This window comes from Leptonychotes weddellii, chromosome 2 (genome assembly GCF_054177405.1).
Source record: "Leptonychotes weddellii isolate Sample4059 chromosome 2, ASM5417740v2, whole genome shotgun sequence".
Lineage (NCBI taxonomy): Eukaryota > Metazoa > Chordata > Mammalia > Carnivora > Phocidae > Leptonychotes > Leptonychotes weddellii.
In genome coordinates, this window is record NC_138370.1 from 56176710 (window position 1) to 56193519 (window position 16810).

The following is a 16810-nucleotide window of genomic DNA, read 5'->3' on the forward strand; positions in this document are numbered from 1 at the left end:
GGGGCTTTCTGCCAATGGCCAGCACCAAATTGCCAGTCATTTAAGTGAGCCACCTCGGAAGCGAATCTTCCAGCCCATGTTAAGCCCTCAGATGACTAGAGACTCATGAGATACCCCAAATCAGAACCCTCCTGCCAAGCCACCACCACAATTACCATAAATGTTTTTTGTTGTTTTAAGCTGCTAAGTCTGAGATAATATTTTATGCATCAGGCGATAACTACTGCAAATATAGGCTTACTTGATCTGGCATTGGGAGGAAAGATGGATGTTATTTTTTTTAAGTTTGTTTAAGTAATCACTACACCCAGTGTCGGGTTCGAACTCATGACCCTGAGATCAAGAGTCACTTGCTCTTCTGACTGGGCCAGCCAGGTGCCCTGGAAGGATGGATATGGTTTTTATTTGTTTTGTGTTGTGGTTTTAATCTTTTGACATGGCAACGTTCTTACATTGCCTTGGCTTCACTCAGACTTGTTTGCCAGAAGTAGGTTCTCTCTATTTGGTTAAGTATAGGTTGTTTTTAAGTTGATGTGATTGTTAAACTGGCAATGTGAAGCCCTCAGGGATGTATCCACATTCAGAACCCAGAAACTGACCTTCCATAGACAACTTCTGACCCTCTCCCTCTCCATGGAAGAGTCCCTTTCACACTTTGAGATCTCTTCGTTGTCACAAATCATCTGGGGCCCTGACTCTACTTCATGGTGCCATTTGCTACTCATTCTTACAATTCTGGTTCTCTGTGCTCTCCATTTTTTAACATGACCTCTTGACTCAAATTACCCCTGAAAAGAATCTGATTATCCCGTTTCATCAGTTTATAGAAATTAAGACCACACATTCCTGGCCAATTTCTGAGTCGTATTCCTAAGGTAAGCTGGGCACCCTAGCCTAATCAGCTAATGTTAGACACTAGGTTGGGAATCAGAGAAGAGAATCATCTTCAGTCAGTTCCCAACAAATGACAGTTTTACTTGAAAGTGGCTTTGAATTTGGCACATGGCAGGCAATGTACTTGACATATCTTACATAGCTTTCCATCCTAAAAATAGTGTATTTTAAATGTCTCATTTCATTCTCCATATGCACATTCAAAGAAATTTCAGCTACCATAATACTAACCATACATTTTTTAGATACATTAAATTTTTATCTACATTTTCTTTTAACATTGCCCTTTTCCATTTGCCTTCTGAAGCTGTCAATTTCTTAAATCCAAAAGGAAAAGCAGTCAATAAGACATCTAACTAAAATGTTATCCTTACATAAATGCAGTTTATAAAAAAATGGTTTCCACTAGTGAAAATCTTACACTTTCAAAGACAAGGACAAGCAGAAACTTATTTAATTACAAAGCCAACCTGTTTAGTGACCAAGTAAAATAGCTGTGCAGTCCTATAGCATGCTGCTATGTAGTTAATCATCTTATTGCTGTTACTTATATAACATTCAGCTCTCCACATATATTTCCACATACAGATAGCATATTTAACGTGAGATCCATCACTTTGAGTGTAATTGCAAAACCCTAATATATAAAATAAGGCACTTTATTAAAAAAGGCATTCATAGAAGATTCTGTTAATGGTGTCTTTATGAATGAAATGTCTACATTTTCATTATAAGGCATATATTATCTTCAGAAAGAATTTTGCATTTCAATTAAGTTATGAAAAAGTATTAAATTACTGGTGTCTATAATTTTGAGGGGTTTGTTGTCCAATTATAAATAAAAGATTTCAGAACAGAAATTTCATTTATGCTATATTAAGGGCTGCATTGTGTTTCATAGGATTCTATAGGTACAGAAAAACAAAAAAACAAGGGCGCCTGGGTGGCTCAGTCGTTAAGCGTCTGCCTTCAGCTCAGGTCATGATCCCAGGGTCCTGGGATCGAGTCCCACATCAGGCTCCCTGCTCGGCTGGAAGCCTGCTTCTCCTTCTCCCACTCCTGCCTGCTTGTGTTCCCTCTCTCGCTGTGTCTCTCTCTGTCAAATAAATAAAATCTTAAAAAAATAATAAAAATAAAAACAAAAAACAACAACTTATTTAGTCCAGACTCTTGATTCTACAGGATTAAAGAAAAAAATTAAGCTGGTTTAAAGGAGAATTAGGGGGAAATTAAGTGAAGAATTCTGGTAAGGTCAGATTTAACATATGGATAAAGATGAAGAAATTGAAAATGTCTTGATGTTTGGAATGTGAGTTTAATATGACACAAGCATGTCATAAAAGACTGTATGTGCTATGCTAAGAACTTTTGAGAGTATATATACACACAAAAATATGCATTATGTTTTTTTTTTTTTAAAGATTTTATTTATTTATTTGACAGAGAGAGACACAGTGAGAGAGGGAACACAAGCAGGGGGAGTGGGAGAGGGAGAAGCAGGCTTCCCACGGAGCAGGGAGCCCAATGTGGGGCTCGATCTCAGGACCCTGGGATCATGACCTGAGCCGAAGGCAGACGCTTAACGTCTGAGCCACCCAGGCGCCCCAATATGCATTATGTTTTTAAGCAAATAAGTGGCATGATTATGCCTGCATTTACTATAGGTAGCTGTTTTTATTATAAGAAAGATAAATCAGTATAGTAAAACAAAGCCATTCCAATATGTAAGTAGCTCTTAAAATATAAAAAAATAGACCTGGGAAGCTTAGTTGGTTAAGCATCTGCCTTTGGCTCAGGTCATGATCCCAGGGTTCTGGGATCAAGCCCCTGTGTCAGGCTCCCTGCTCAGTGGAGAGTTTGCGTCTCCCTCTGCCTCTCCACCCCTGCTCATGCTCTTTTCTCTCTTTCTTTCTCTTTCAAATAAATAAAATCTTTAAAATATATATATATATATATATATAGAAAAATAACATCTCAATAGAAATAATGGGTTAAAGGCATAAAAAACAAAATTTTCTTTAAATATTTGCAAAAATAATATAACTTATAATATATGATGTATGTATATATACATATCATATATGTTATAATATTTATATATTAATATTTGGTAAGCTTGTGCACATGTTTTAGTCTACCCTGAGTGCACAGACTGCTTGTGGTGCTGATAACAACTTTTTCGCAGTTAACCTGGCAACATGTGTCAATGGCTTTAACCATCCCCATACCTCTTGTAGGAATGTATAGTAATGGAAATAACTACATAGAAGGATGGTCATCACAGTTAAAATGCATCCATGCACACATACACACACATGTGCACGTCAGTGTATATATCCATACATCTATGTGACTGATAAGTCAATGATATTTTTGAATCTTGTAACTTATACTAGCCTCTGGTCTAGGTGCTAAGTTTGGATCAATGAATAATGAACAATAATATTTTTTATTTTTATTTTTATTTTTTTTAAAGATTTTATTTATTTTTCTGACAGAGAGAGACACAGTGAGAGAGGGAACACAAGTAGAGGGAGAACAGCCTTCCCGCTGAGCAGGGAGCCCAATGTGGGGCTCGATCCTAGGACCCTGGGATCACGACCTGAGCTGAAGGCATATGCTTAACCAACTGAACCACCCAGGCGCCCCATGAACAACAATATTTTTTAAAGGAAGAAAGCCATATGAAGGAATAGTGTATAATGATTTAAAATGTGTATTTCAAAACCAAAGTAGACATATGATAAATGAATATACAAGGTTAAAATTATTTTTATATGTTGCATATTTATTGTATCAAAAACACCCCCATATACATGTACATTTATATAAAAATCAGAAAAATAATGAAAAGACATCTAAGGAAAAGAGACTTGGTTATTATACCTATGTAATTGAATTCAAAGTATTTTTTACATTTAATGTGCATTCCAACTTTATATGATAAAATGGCATATGTTCTAAATACACAGTAACAATACATGAAATTTTTAAATTAAGTAATTGCAGAATAAATTCTCTTTATAACATTCATTCTTTTGATTTAAGAATATATAGCTTTCCATCTAGCATATTTTTAGTGAATGTTACATTCAATTTGCTATATTTTTTTATATTTTAATAAATCATTAATTTTTTATTTATTCCAGTTAATTAACAAACAGTGTAGTATTAGTTTTGGGTACAGAATTTAGTATTTCATTGACATATTTTGCTTTGGGGTATTGTAAATTAAATCTATTGCATTTTCTAAATCTTACATAAGAATAGATTTGGGGGTATTTATCTTGTGTCTATTTAACTAATTTTATGTGTACTTTTAATGTAATCTTTTGATGAATTTTATCTTCAAATTTTGATTATTTTCTAATTTAGACTATTTATATAATTTATATTTATTTTCTGCCTTAACAAACTGTCTAATTCATTAAAAAATTAATTTCTAATGACAATTACAGTCCACTATTTTGGCTCTCCATTTATTATTCTAGTATTTGTTAAACTTTTATTAATATAAAATATGCTTCTATACTCGTTTTTTATTAAGTATAGATAATATCAGTTTAGTTAGTTCTATTGTATTTACATTCTCCTTTTTATTTTTATTTTATTGAAGTATAATTAATGTACAATGTTATATTAGTTTCAAGTGTATAACATATTGATTTCACAATTCTATACATTAATCAATGCTCCCTCACCACGATAAGTGTGGTCACCATCTGTCACCATAAAACACTATTGCAAAATTATTGACTATATTCCCTATGCTGTAGTTTTCATCTCCGTGACTTATTTATTTTATAACTATAAGTTTGTATCACTTAATCATCTTTGTCTATTCCACCCATCCCCCTCTCATTCCCTTCTGGCAACCACCAGTTTGTTCTCTGTATTCATGATTCTGTTTCATTTTGTTTGTTCATTTGTTTTTTAGATTCTACATATAAGTGAAATCATGTGGTATTCGTCTTTCTCTGTCTGACTTATTTCACTTAGCAAAATATCCCCTACTTATAGTTTGCTCAGTCACTAAGGGCATTTAGATTATATTTAGTAATAGGTGACACACTTTATCAGATTACATTTGTTTAATTAAATTACATCAATTATTCTCACTTGATATACTAAAATATTGCATTAAATTAAATTTCTTAACTAAATTCCTATCAACATATTCATCATCAATATATTCCTATCTTCATTCCAAAGAAATTCCTGTCTATGATCAACCTTTAATATCCTGATGAATTTTGCTTGCATTCGTTTTTTAATTTTTGTCACTAGTGAAATTGCTCTATAATTCCCTTTGTTTTGCTCCTTGTGATTAGTTATTGGCATCACTTTTGCTGACTTTATAAAATAAATAGAAATGTTTCCATAGCCTAAAAATATTTAACACAACTGGACTTGTATGCTTCTTAAGTGAGTAAATATTCAATATAAAACCTCAAACCCTGAGAGTATGTTGGGAAGAAACTATTTTTAAAAATGTTTCAATCAGGGGCTTTCCAAGATGGCAGAGGAATTGGAGACTTTAGTTTTGTTTGGTCCCAGGAATTCAGCTGGATAGCTATCAAATCATTCTGAACACCTGTGAACTCAACTGGAGATTGAAGAAAAGAATTGCTGCAACTCTACAAATAGAAAAGCGACCACTTTCTGCAAGCATGACAAGGTGGAAAAACTCACTTCAAAAAAGTACTGACTGTCAGAGACCTAATCAGTATGGATATAAGTAAGATGTCAGAACTAGAGTTCAGAATCATGATTATAAAGATACTAGCTGGGGTTGAAAAAAGCATAGAAGACACTAAAGAACCCCTTTCTGGAGAAATTAAAGAACTAAAATCTAATCAAGTCAAAATTAAAAAGGCTATTAATGAGATACAATCAAAATGGAGGATCTGACTGCTAGAATAAATGAGGCAGAAGAAAGGATTAGTGATATAGAAGACAAAATGATGGAGAATGAAGAATCTGAGAAAAAGAGAGATAAACAACTACTGGATCACAAGGGAAGAATTTGAGAAATAAGTGATACCATAAAGCAAAACAATATTAGAATAATTGGGATCCCAAAAAGGAAGGACAGGCAGAAGGATATTGGAGCAAATTATAGCAGAAAGCTTCCCTAATTTGGGGAAGAAAGCACACATTCAAGTCCAGGAGGCACAGAGACCTACCTCAAAATCACTAAAAATAGGTCAACACTTCAACACATAATAGTGACGCTTGCAAATCTCAGAGACAAAGAGAAAATCCTGAAAGCAGCTTGGGACAAGAGGTGCATAACCTACAAGGGTAGAAACATTAGACTGGCAGCAGGCCTATCCACAAGACCTGGCAGGCCAGAAAGGACTGGCATGATATATTCAAGGTGCTAAATGAGAAAAATATGCAGCCAAGAATACTATATCCAGCAAGGCTGTCATTCAAAATAGAAGGAGAGATGAAAAGCTTACAGGACAAACAGAAACTAAAAGAATTTGTGATCATTAAACCAGCATGGCAAGAAATATTAAAGGTGATCCTTTAAGCAAAGAGAGAGCCCAAAAGGAACAGAGACTAGAAAGGAACAGAGACAATATTCAGAAACAGTGACTTTACAGGTAATACAATGTCACTAAATGCCTATCTTTCAATAGTTACTCTGTATGTAAATGGACTAAGTGCCCCAATCAAAAGACACAATCCATGAGAATGGATAAAAAAGCAAGACCCATGGATATGTTGTCTGCAAGAGACTCATTTTAGACCCAAAGACATCTCCAGATTGAAAGTGAGGGGGTGGGAAACAATTTATCACGTTAATGGACATCAAAAGAAAGCTGGGTGGCAATTCTTATATCAGACAAATTAGATTTTAAGCCAAAGACTAATAAGAGATGAGGAAGGACACTATATCATAAGTAAAGGGTCTATCCAACAAGAAGATATAACAATTGTAAATATTCATGCCCCTAACATGGGAGCAGTGAATTTTATAAACCAATTAATAACAAAATAAAAAAAAACATTGATAATAATACAATAATAGTAGGGAACTTTAACACCCCACTCACTGCAATAGACAGATCATCTAAGCAGAAAATCAACAAGGAAACAAGGGCTTTGAATGACACACTGGACTAGATGGACTTCACAGATATATACAGAGCATTCCATCCCAAAGCAACAGAATACATATTCTTCCCGAGTGCTCATGGAACTTTCTCCAGAATAGATCACATAATGGGTCACAAATCAGGTCTCAACTGATATCAAAAGACTGAGATTATTCCCTGTATACTTTCAGACCACAATGCTTTGAAACTTGAACTCAATCATAAGAGGAAATTTAGAAGGAACTCAAATACTTAGAGGTTAAAGAGTTAAAGAGCATCCTACTAAAGAATGAATGGGTCAACCAGGAAGTTAAAGAAGAATTTAAAAAATTCATGGAAACAAATGAAAATGAAAACACAACTATTCAAAATCTTTGGTATGCATCAAAGGCAGTCCTAAGAGGGAAGTACATAGCAATATAAGCATTTCTCAAGAAACAAGAAAGGTCTCAAATACACAAGCTAACCTTACATCTAAAGGAGCTGGAGAAAGAACAGCAAACAAAGCCTAAACCAAGCAGGAAAAGAGAAATAATAAAGGATAGAGTAGCAATCAATGAAACAGAAACCAAAAGAACAGTAGAATAGATAAATGAAACTAGAAGATGGTTCTTTGAAAGAATTAATAAGCTCGATAAACCCCTAGCCAGATTTATCAAAAAGAAAAAAGACCCAAATTAATAAAATCATGAATGAAAGAGGAGAGATCTCAACCAACACCAAGGAAATACAAACAATTTTAAGAACATATTATGATCAAGTACATGACAACAAATTAGGCAATCTGGAAGAAATGGATGCATTCCCAGAAACTTATAAAATACCAAAACTGAAATAGGAAGAAATAGAAAACTTGAATGGACCCATAATCAATAAGGAAACTGAAGCAGTAATCAAAAATCTCCCAACAAACAAGAGTCCAAGGCCAGATGGCTTCCCAGGGGAATTCTATCAAACATTTAAAGAAGAACTAATACCTATTCTTCTGAAGCTGTCTTAAAAAAATAAATGGAAGGAAAACTTACAAACTTTTTGTATGAGGCCAGCATTCCCTTGATCCCAAAACCAAAGACCCCACCAAAAAGGAAAGTTACAGACCAATATCCCTGATGAACTTGGATGCAAAAATTCTCGGCCAAGATACTACAAGATACCCTGTAGGATCCAACAGTACATTAAAAGGATTATTCACCACGATCAAAGGGGATTTATTCCTGGGCTGCAAAGGTGGTTCAATATCCGCAAATCAATCAATGTGATACAATGTGATACATTAATAAAAGAAAGAATAAGAACCATGTAATCTTTTCAATAGATGCACAAAAAGCATTTGACAAAGTACATCATCCATTCTTGATTAAAACTCTTCACAGTGTAAGGATAGAGGGAACATACCTCAATATCATAAAAACCATCTATGAAAAGCCCACAGCAAATATCATTCTCAATGGGGAAAAACTGAGAGCTTTTCTCCTAAGGACAGGGATGTCTACACTCACCACTGTTTTTCAACATAGTACTAGAAGTCTTAGCCTCAGCAATCAGACAACAACAACAACAAAAAGGCATCCGAATCAACGAAGAAGAAGTCAAACTCTCACTCTTTGCAGATAACATGATACTCTATGTGGAAAACCCAAGAGACACCGCCCCAAAAGTGCTAGAACTCCTTCAGTAATTCAGCAAAGTTGCAGGTTATAAAATCAATGCACAGAAATCCATTGCATTTCTATAAACTGACAATGAGACAGAAGAAAGAGAAATTAAGGATTCAATCCCATTTATAATTGCACCAAAACCCCTAAGATACCTAGGAATAAACAACCAAAGAGGCAAAAGATCTGTACTCAGAAAACTATAGAATGCTCATGAAAGAAATTGAGGAAGACACAGAGAAATGGAAAAATGTTCCAAGCTCATGGATTAGAAGAACAAATATTGATAAAATGTCCATGCTACCTAGAGCAATCTATACATTCAATGCAATCCCTATCAAAATTACATCAACTTTTTTTTTTTCATAGAGCTGGAACAAATAATCTAAAATTTGTATGGAATCAGAAAAAAACCCTGGATAGCTAAAGAAATGTTGAAAAAGAAAACCAGAGCTGGTAGCATCACAATCCTGGACTTCAAGCTCTATTACAAAGTTGTAATCATGAAGACAGTATGATACTGGCACAAAAACAAACACATAGATCAATGGAACAGAATAGAGGACCCAATGTGGACCCTCAATTCTATGGTCAACTAATCTTCAACAAAGCAGGAAAGACTATCCATTGGAAAAAGACAGTCTCTGCAACAAATGGCATTGGGAAAATTGGATTGCCACATGCAGAAGAATGAAACTGGACCATTTTCTTGCACCGTAGACAAAAATAGACTCAAAATGGATGAAAGACCTAAATGTGAGACAGGAATCCATCACAATCCTAGAGGAGAACACAGGCAGCAACCTCTTCGACCTCAACCGCAGCAACTTCTTCCTAGACACATTGCCAAAGGCAAGGGAAGCAAGGGCAAAAATGAACTATTGGGACTTCATCAAGATAAAAAGCATTTGCACAGCAAAGGAAACAGTCAACAAAACCAAAAGACAACTGACAGAATGGGAGAAGATATTTGCAAATGACATATCAGATAAAGGGCTGGTGTCCAAAATCTATAAAGAATTTATCAAATTCAACACCCAAAGAACAAATGATCCAATCAAGAAATGAGCAGAAGGCATGAACAGACATTTTTCCAAAGAATAGATACAAATGGCCAACAGACACATGAGAAAACGCTCAATATCACTCGGCATCAGGGAAATACAAACCCAAACTACAATGAGATACCACCTTACACCAGTTAGAATGGCCAAAATTAACAAGACAGGAAACAACAAGTGTTGACGAGGATGCAGAGAAAGGGGAACCCTCTTATGCTGTTGGTGGGAATGCAAGCTGGTGCAGCCACTTTGGAAAACAGTATGGAGGTTCCTCAAAAAGTTAAAAATAGAGCTACTATGACCCAGCAATTGCACTACTAGGGATTTACCCCAAAGATACAAATGTACTGATCCAGAGGGGCCCCTGCACCCCAATGTATACAGCAGCAAAGTCCACAAGAGCCAAACCATGGAAAGAGCCAAGATGTCCATCAACAGATGCATGGATAAAGAAGATGTGCTATATATATACAACAGAATACTACTTAGCCATCAACAAAAGAAATCTTGCCACTTGCAATGACATGAATAGAACTAGAGGGTATTATGCTAGAGAAATAAGTCAATCAGAGAAAGACAGTTATCATTATGCTCTCACTCATATTTGGAATTTAAGAGACAAAACAGGATTATAGGGGAAGGGAGGAAGAAATAAAACAAGACACAATCAGAGAGGGAGAGAAACCATAAGAGACTCTTAATCATAGGAAACAAACTGACGGTTGCTGGAGGGGAGGGTAGTGGGGGGATAGGATAACTGGTGATGGATATTAAGGAGAGCACATGATATAATGAGCATTGGGTATTATATAAGACTGATGAATCACTGAACTCTACCTGTGAAACTAGTAATACACTATATGTTAATTAACTGAATTTAAATAAAAAATGTTTCAATCAGTACCATGGTTATTTTTATTCACTTTTTTCTTTATTTCAGTTTGGATATTTATATTTCCTTGGATTTTTTGAGTGAAATCCAGATTATCAAATTTATTAGCAAAAATTCTGCATTAAAGTGATGGATCACTAAATTCTACTCCTGAAACTAATATTACACAATATGTTAACTAACTGTAATTTTAATAAAAACTTGAAACTACAAAAAAAATCTACATTAATTTAAAATCATAGCTACAATCATTCCTTCTATCTTCATTGTCTTCCCATTTCTTTCCCTTTTTTCTTCCTCCTGGTTCTGCTTCCATTTCTGCTTTCTCTCTCATTGTCTTTTTCCTTCTATTTTGCTTAATAATGCATCAGTTAAGTCTATGTATTCCCTCTTAGCCAAAACTCTTTGGGTCCACATATTGAATACTTATTTTTTGTTATCTCATATGAATTGTAATCATATTTTATTATTTATTTATTTATTTATTTATTTTTAAAGTTTTTAAAATTTAATTTAGAGAGAGAGAGGTAGTGGGGAGGAGCAGAGGGCAAGGGAGACAATCTCAAGGAGACTCTGTGCTAAGTGCGGAGCCCGATATGGGGCTCCATCTCACAACCCCAAGATCAGAGCCAAAACCAAGAGTCAAACATTAGCTGACACTACCACCCAGGTGCTGCCATATTTGATTTTTTTTAAAAAAATATTTAATTTATGAAAGAATTTTGTGTGTTTAAATACTTCTCATGGATTTTCATATTTGTTTTATCCTTGTCTGAAAATGTCTAAACTATTTATGCTGATTGAAATATACCTACAATACAGACTTTTCATTTTCTAGTTTACTTTGGGAGCCCTCTTGAAAATTTTTCCAGAAAATCTGAACAAAACACTTTTATTTGTAGAGTTCAACATTCTGTTTGTATAATACAACATTCACTATGAAAATACTTATTCAGTCTTAATAACCATATTATTGAAACTTTGTCTTTTTTCTCTTAATTTTTCAAATACTGAGAGTGATGAGTTAAAGATATAGAATACAAGTGTGTATTTATCAATTTTGTTTCCAGTCCTAACAGCTTTTGCTTCATATTTTAATATTATGTTTTTAGTTTATGTAATATTAAGTTCAATATGCAGTGCTTTGAATTTTATCGTTTGATGTTATTATCACACAGCATGTATTTCTTGGTACTTTCTCCTAAATGATTGCCTGTCTTGAAAATATCTCTGTTCTTAACTCCTTTAAACTAGCACTGCTTTGATATGCCACTAGGGTTTGTGCAGGCTTTTTCTTTTCTCTAGAAACCTTATCCTTACAGTCCTCACTTGCTTCACTCTTACTCATCTTGCATCTTTCACTTTCAGTATTTCCTTATGTTTAATCCACCTGCTAAAAGAATTCACAGTACTGTTCCTCTCTTTCATAACCCATTAAGTGTGTAATTTAAAAAACTTTCTCTGTCATTTCGTGAATAGTGTTTTTATTTTTATTTTTTCCTCAACTAGACTATAAACTCTATTAACAGAGAGATTGGGCCTGGGGAATCTGTGTATTGTATCCCTGAATGCAATGTCTGACACATGTTCGGCGCTCAGTCAGTACTCACTGAGCAAATGAATGGAGATGTGACGAAACATATATCTAGTTACATTTTTTTTTATATAAACCAGGAAAAAAAAAAAAAAAGATAAGTCTAATCATGGCTCAGCCTTTCCTGAACCTACAGAAGAAAATTTAATCTCCTCTGCATTGTGTACAAAAGACTTTCTTGATCTACTCATGGAAAAATTCTCTGGCCTCATCTTCTATCAGTTTTGTTCTTCAAATATACTCAATCATTTAAGTTTCTCTGAATAGAGTAGTTCCCCCTTATGCAGGGAATATGTTCCAAGACCCCCAGTGGATGCCCGAAGCGGCTTATAGTACTACACTCCATATATGCTGTTTTTTTTTTCTTATACACACATACCTATGATAAAATTTAATTTATAAATTAGGTACAGTAGAAGGTTGACAATAGTAACTAATAATAATTTAATAATATACTGTAATAAAAGTTATGTGAATATGGTCTCTCATTGTACCGTACTCACCTTTCTTCTTGTGACGATGTGAGATGATAAAATGCCTATGTGATGAAATGAAGTGAATGACATAGACACTGTGACTATTCTTGACATTCTGATGAAACTTGAGGAGCAGGATCATCTACTTCCAGACCGAGGTTAACTGCTGATAACTGAGGTCTGTGTCCTCTCCTTGCAAATAGATCTATCATTTTCACATTCATTTCAAGAACACTGTAGACAGCAAGAACAGCACCACAAAATGTCCTGAAGGGATGAATGTTACTTTACAAAAATTTATTTTTAAAATGTTTAGCAGGTTTTGAAACTGGATGACTTGGGCCTTCAGCCTCCAACTAGGAGTGGTGGAGTTTAGTCTTGGCTTTGCTACATTCATGGGTGGGGGGTTCAGCTTAAAAAAAGTGATCATGCTTTAATATGGTTAAAATATTCAGGGAACATTTAGATGTGTGTAAGATTTTACACCAATTACACTTTCTTTTGACAGATTATTTTGCTGTGAAAACATAGAATTTGGGCAACTTTGAATTAGTAATGGAGGCAGACATTTCTCTGAGAATATTTCTAATTGGTATTTTTTTCTTTATTTCTATCTCAATATTTTAACTCTATTGATTTAATCTCTACATAGTATTTAATATACCTATTGTCCAGAAACAATTTACTATGAATCATTGTTGTGCATTGAACTAACCAAGATATGTTTGGATATATTTCATTCTGTCTGGTTTAAAAAGTGAAAACATATATTACTTAAAAATAAACTACGTCTGTGTTCAAAATCCTTTATTAAAAGAACTCTTCTCGCTCAGGATATTGCATATTTTGTACAAATATTACATATTGTGATTACTGAGAATTTTTAAAATATAATTTTTTCAGTTAGGAACTTTTAACTATACTATCTTAAATAAATAGTTTTAACTACCAATGTTTGTTCTAAAGATGTATTTTAATAACATAACCTAAATATCCCCTTCTTTCCAGTGATGCATAAAATATTCTTTGTTTATTAACAAAATCTTTATTCCTAAGAAGAATTGGCAATTTCGAGAAATGAAAAGAGCATTATCAGCTAGTACAGCATTTTACTGTTTTGTTAATTCAAAGTAGTTTGTTGAATTCACCATCACCACTTTTATGTACATGTTCTATCCTAGAGATTGTGACCTCTTTAATAATTATTTATATTATTATACAATTGAAGCTCTCTACTCATTTTTCTTTCTCTCCTCTTTCCTTTAACATGCTGCAGTAGCTAACATATTATGGAGAGAAGAAGGTACTAAATTCCATTATTTTTATATTGTGATTATTTTGCTTAATTTTTAGTGGATTTGTTGACTATCAGTTTTAATAATTACCTTATTCGTTTTTATGTTGACTAAATATTTTTGTTTTATTATAAATAGATATTCTTTTGTAAACCTGATACCATTAGAAATATTTATTACTCTTTATCAGTTTGATTTATTATTGATATATAACCAGTGAAGTACATTATAATATATTGAAATGCTTTTAAGAATTTAAAATTAAGTCAAAGAAATAAAAGCAAACTTAAACATAACTTCCATAATAAACCCTGATTTAGATTAGAAAAAAAATTATAAAAACCATTGCCTTATCAAGGGAATGTAATAAATTATTTAAGAAAGTGGGTTATAAACTTGAAGGATCTAGATTCAAATCTGGTCTCCACAGCTCTATGACCAAAGGCCTCCTTATGTCCCAATTTTCTTATCTGAAAAATAAGGATAGTTTAGTTGTTTATAATCAGTAGGGCTACTACCAGTTCCTTAAATATAGGCTACACTCTATAAACAGTGTCCACTTCCATTTATTATTGTTATTACTATTTTGTTTTTATTTGTAAAGACTGGGGAGAATGTGTTTGACCAGATACTCATGTGCTTTAGTTAAATTTTTAGGAGCAAAATGTAATAAGTCATCATTATAGTTCTGGTAAGCAATGACCAAAATATTGCCTCCTAATCCATTCTAGACAAACTTTCTCTTCCCTGATTATAGTTTCCCATATGAACTGGAGTCACTGCCACCTGTGAGGGCCTTGTCTCATAAGCTTCACGTAATTCGAGAATTGAAGCATCTCAGTTTTGTTCTCAATGATGAGGCCACACCACCATTTTTCCCCTTGATATTTGTTGCTTCTGAAATCTTTTGTGTAGGCTTCTTCAAGGTCTGGTTTACTAAAGAGATTCTGGTGTGACTATGCCTTCTCATTTTATTCCACTTAGATATTTCACATTTGAACATACAAATGTAGTCATTACTAAAACTAGCATTAATATATCTATTAAACAACATTTTCTTTATATCTCTTCCCTCTTGAGATCAAACAAATATATCTCTGGGCATTTTAAAAATTGATTTCATGTTATCATCATAATAGAAAGAACAAAACCTAAGTAGTCAGAGATCAGGTAGCACAGTTCTGGCTTTGCTGGTTAATTGCTGGTAAAAAGTGGATGTGTTATTTTACCTCTCTGAGCCAGATTTTTCTAACATATTGCTTGAAATACAGTTGGCACTCTCCTTATAAAATTGTGATATGTAAATGTCCTTAAAGTATGTAAAACAACGTTTTCTTATAATTTGACTGATAACAACCATGAACATTATTATATTATAATTTTAATATGTAATAATAATATCATATTCTTCAGGCTACTTTTAAAAATATGAGACATCCAGATTAATTAAAATCACCCTGAGATTCATTATATGAAACCATTTTTATCTATTTAAAATTTTCTTCTGTTAGGTTTTTTAACATGTATGCTCTCAATAATTATTCTCCATCAATCAATGATTTGTTTACTCTTCATAACTTTGACAGAGAATATGTCCTTGAGAAATAATAGTTATTTAGTATATTTTGCAGATAGTTTTAAGACATATATAATAAATGTCTCTGGGTAAAGTTTTTAAATCTTTTATTTCATGTGCAATTATCATCAGGGACCTTTGTTGTTTCTTAGAATAAACAAGATTTAACATAATATACTTGAGAAAACAATATGCCTGATTTAGGTTCATAGCCATCTCTAAATTAATTTTTTACAATGCCACAGTTATTGGCAAGGCATTACAATTAGAAATGATTGCATGTAATAATAGTAATGGTGGCCAGAGATAATAGACCAGCTTGAGGAATCACCGAATCCTAAAGTGTATACAATTATTTCATAAAAAGTAATTAAAATAATAGCTAACTAAAACTTCCAAAAATTTTCTACCTTCATTTTTAAAGGATAGAATAATAACAAATACGAACTACATAATTCCAAGATCTATTTTCATTTCCACCGTAGTAATGTTTTCTGTTTGCATGCTTGCCTCTTTACCATGGCCAAGAGAAATTTATCCCAGAGAGAACCAATTGGGGAATTCCAATTTCAGGCATTCTAAGATAAATATTGGAAAGATAGTTAAAAACGATAAACTTCTCATAATGTCATTGTACTTATAAGCAAGTATTAAAACCATAAAATTTTGTTTAACTGAAGAATTATTTTTTAAACATGAGCATCAGAATCTAGCTTAGCCAGGACTTTGTAATCTAAATCGATTTTACTAATTTAATATGTATTATCTTCGGAATCTCATGGATATTTAAGCTTGAAACACAGAATCCTCTACTTCTCTGGGTTCTTCCAGTTCTTTTCTAGTCATCATTGTGGTTTGCAAGAGTGCAGAAAGACATTGTTAAAAGAGGAAATATGTCACTCATTTATTGACAAATATTTTAAAGAGCCTATTAAATGCAAAGCCCTTTGAAAATACTCGAAATATAAAGATAGGAATATGGTCCCTAAAGAAAATTTTGATCTAGTAAGTTAAAGTCTTAATCATTCTTATTGATAAGTAATTTTACTATATGATTTGAAAATACACATTAAAAGATCCACTGTTTGGTTTCCTTCTACAATATTTTTTTATGATCTTGTGATAAAATATAATGTAATAAAGTAATCTTAAAGTTTATTTAGTTTACAACAGTTTAGGAATACATTATATGGTCTAGCTTAATAATACATGTTTTGATTTGGATAAACACTAACTTAAAGAACTTTAAGCCATTTTACT

General features: G+C 33.2%; 1 protein-coding gene across 1 annotated transcript in view; it reads left to right on the forward strand.

Moving 5' to 3' along the window:
• FSTL5 (follistatin like 5) overlaps positions 1–16810 on the forward strand; it is a 637910-nt gene that overhangs the window by 540179 nt on the left and 80921 nt on the right. The window contains exon 11 of the mRNA XM_081813100.1: positions 13956–13982. Within this exon, the coding sequence (XP_081669226.1) occupies positions 13956–13982 (27 nt within the window). The remainder of the gene's footprint in view (positions 1–13955; positions 13983–16810) is intronic.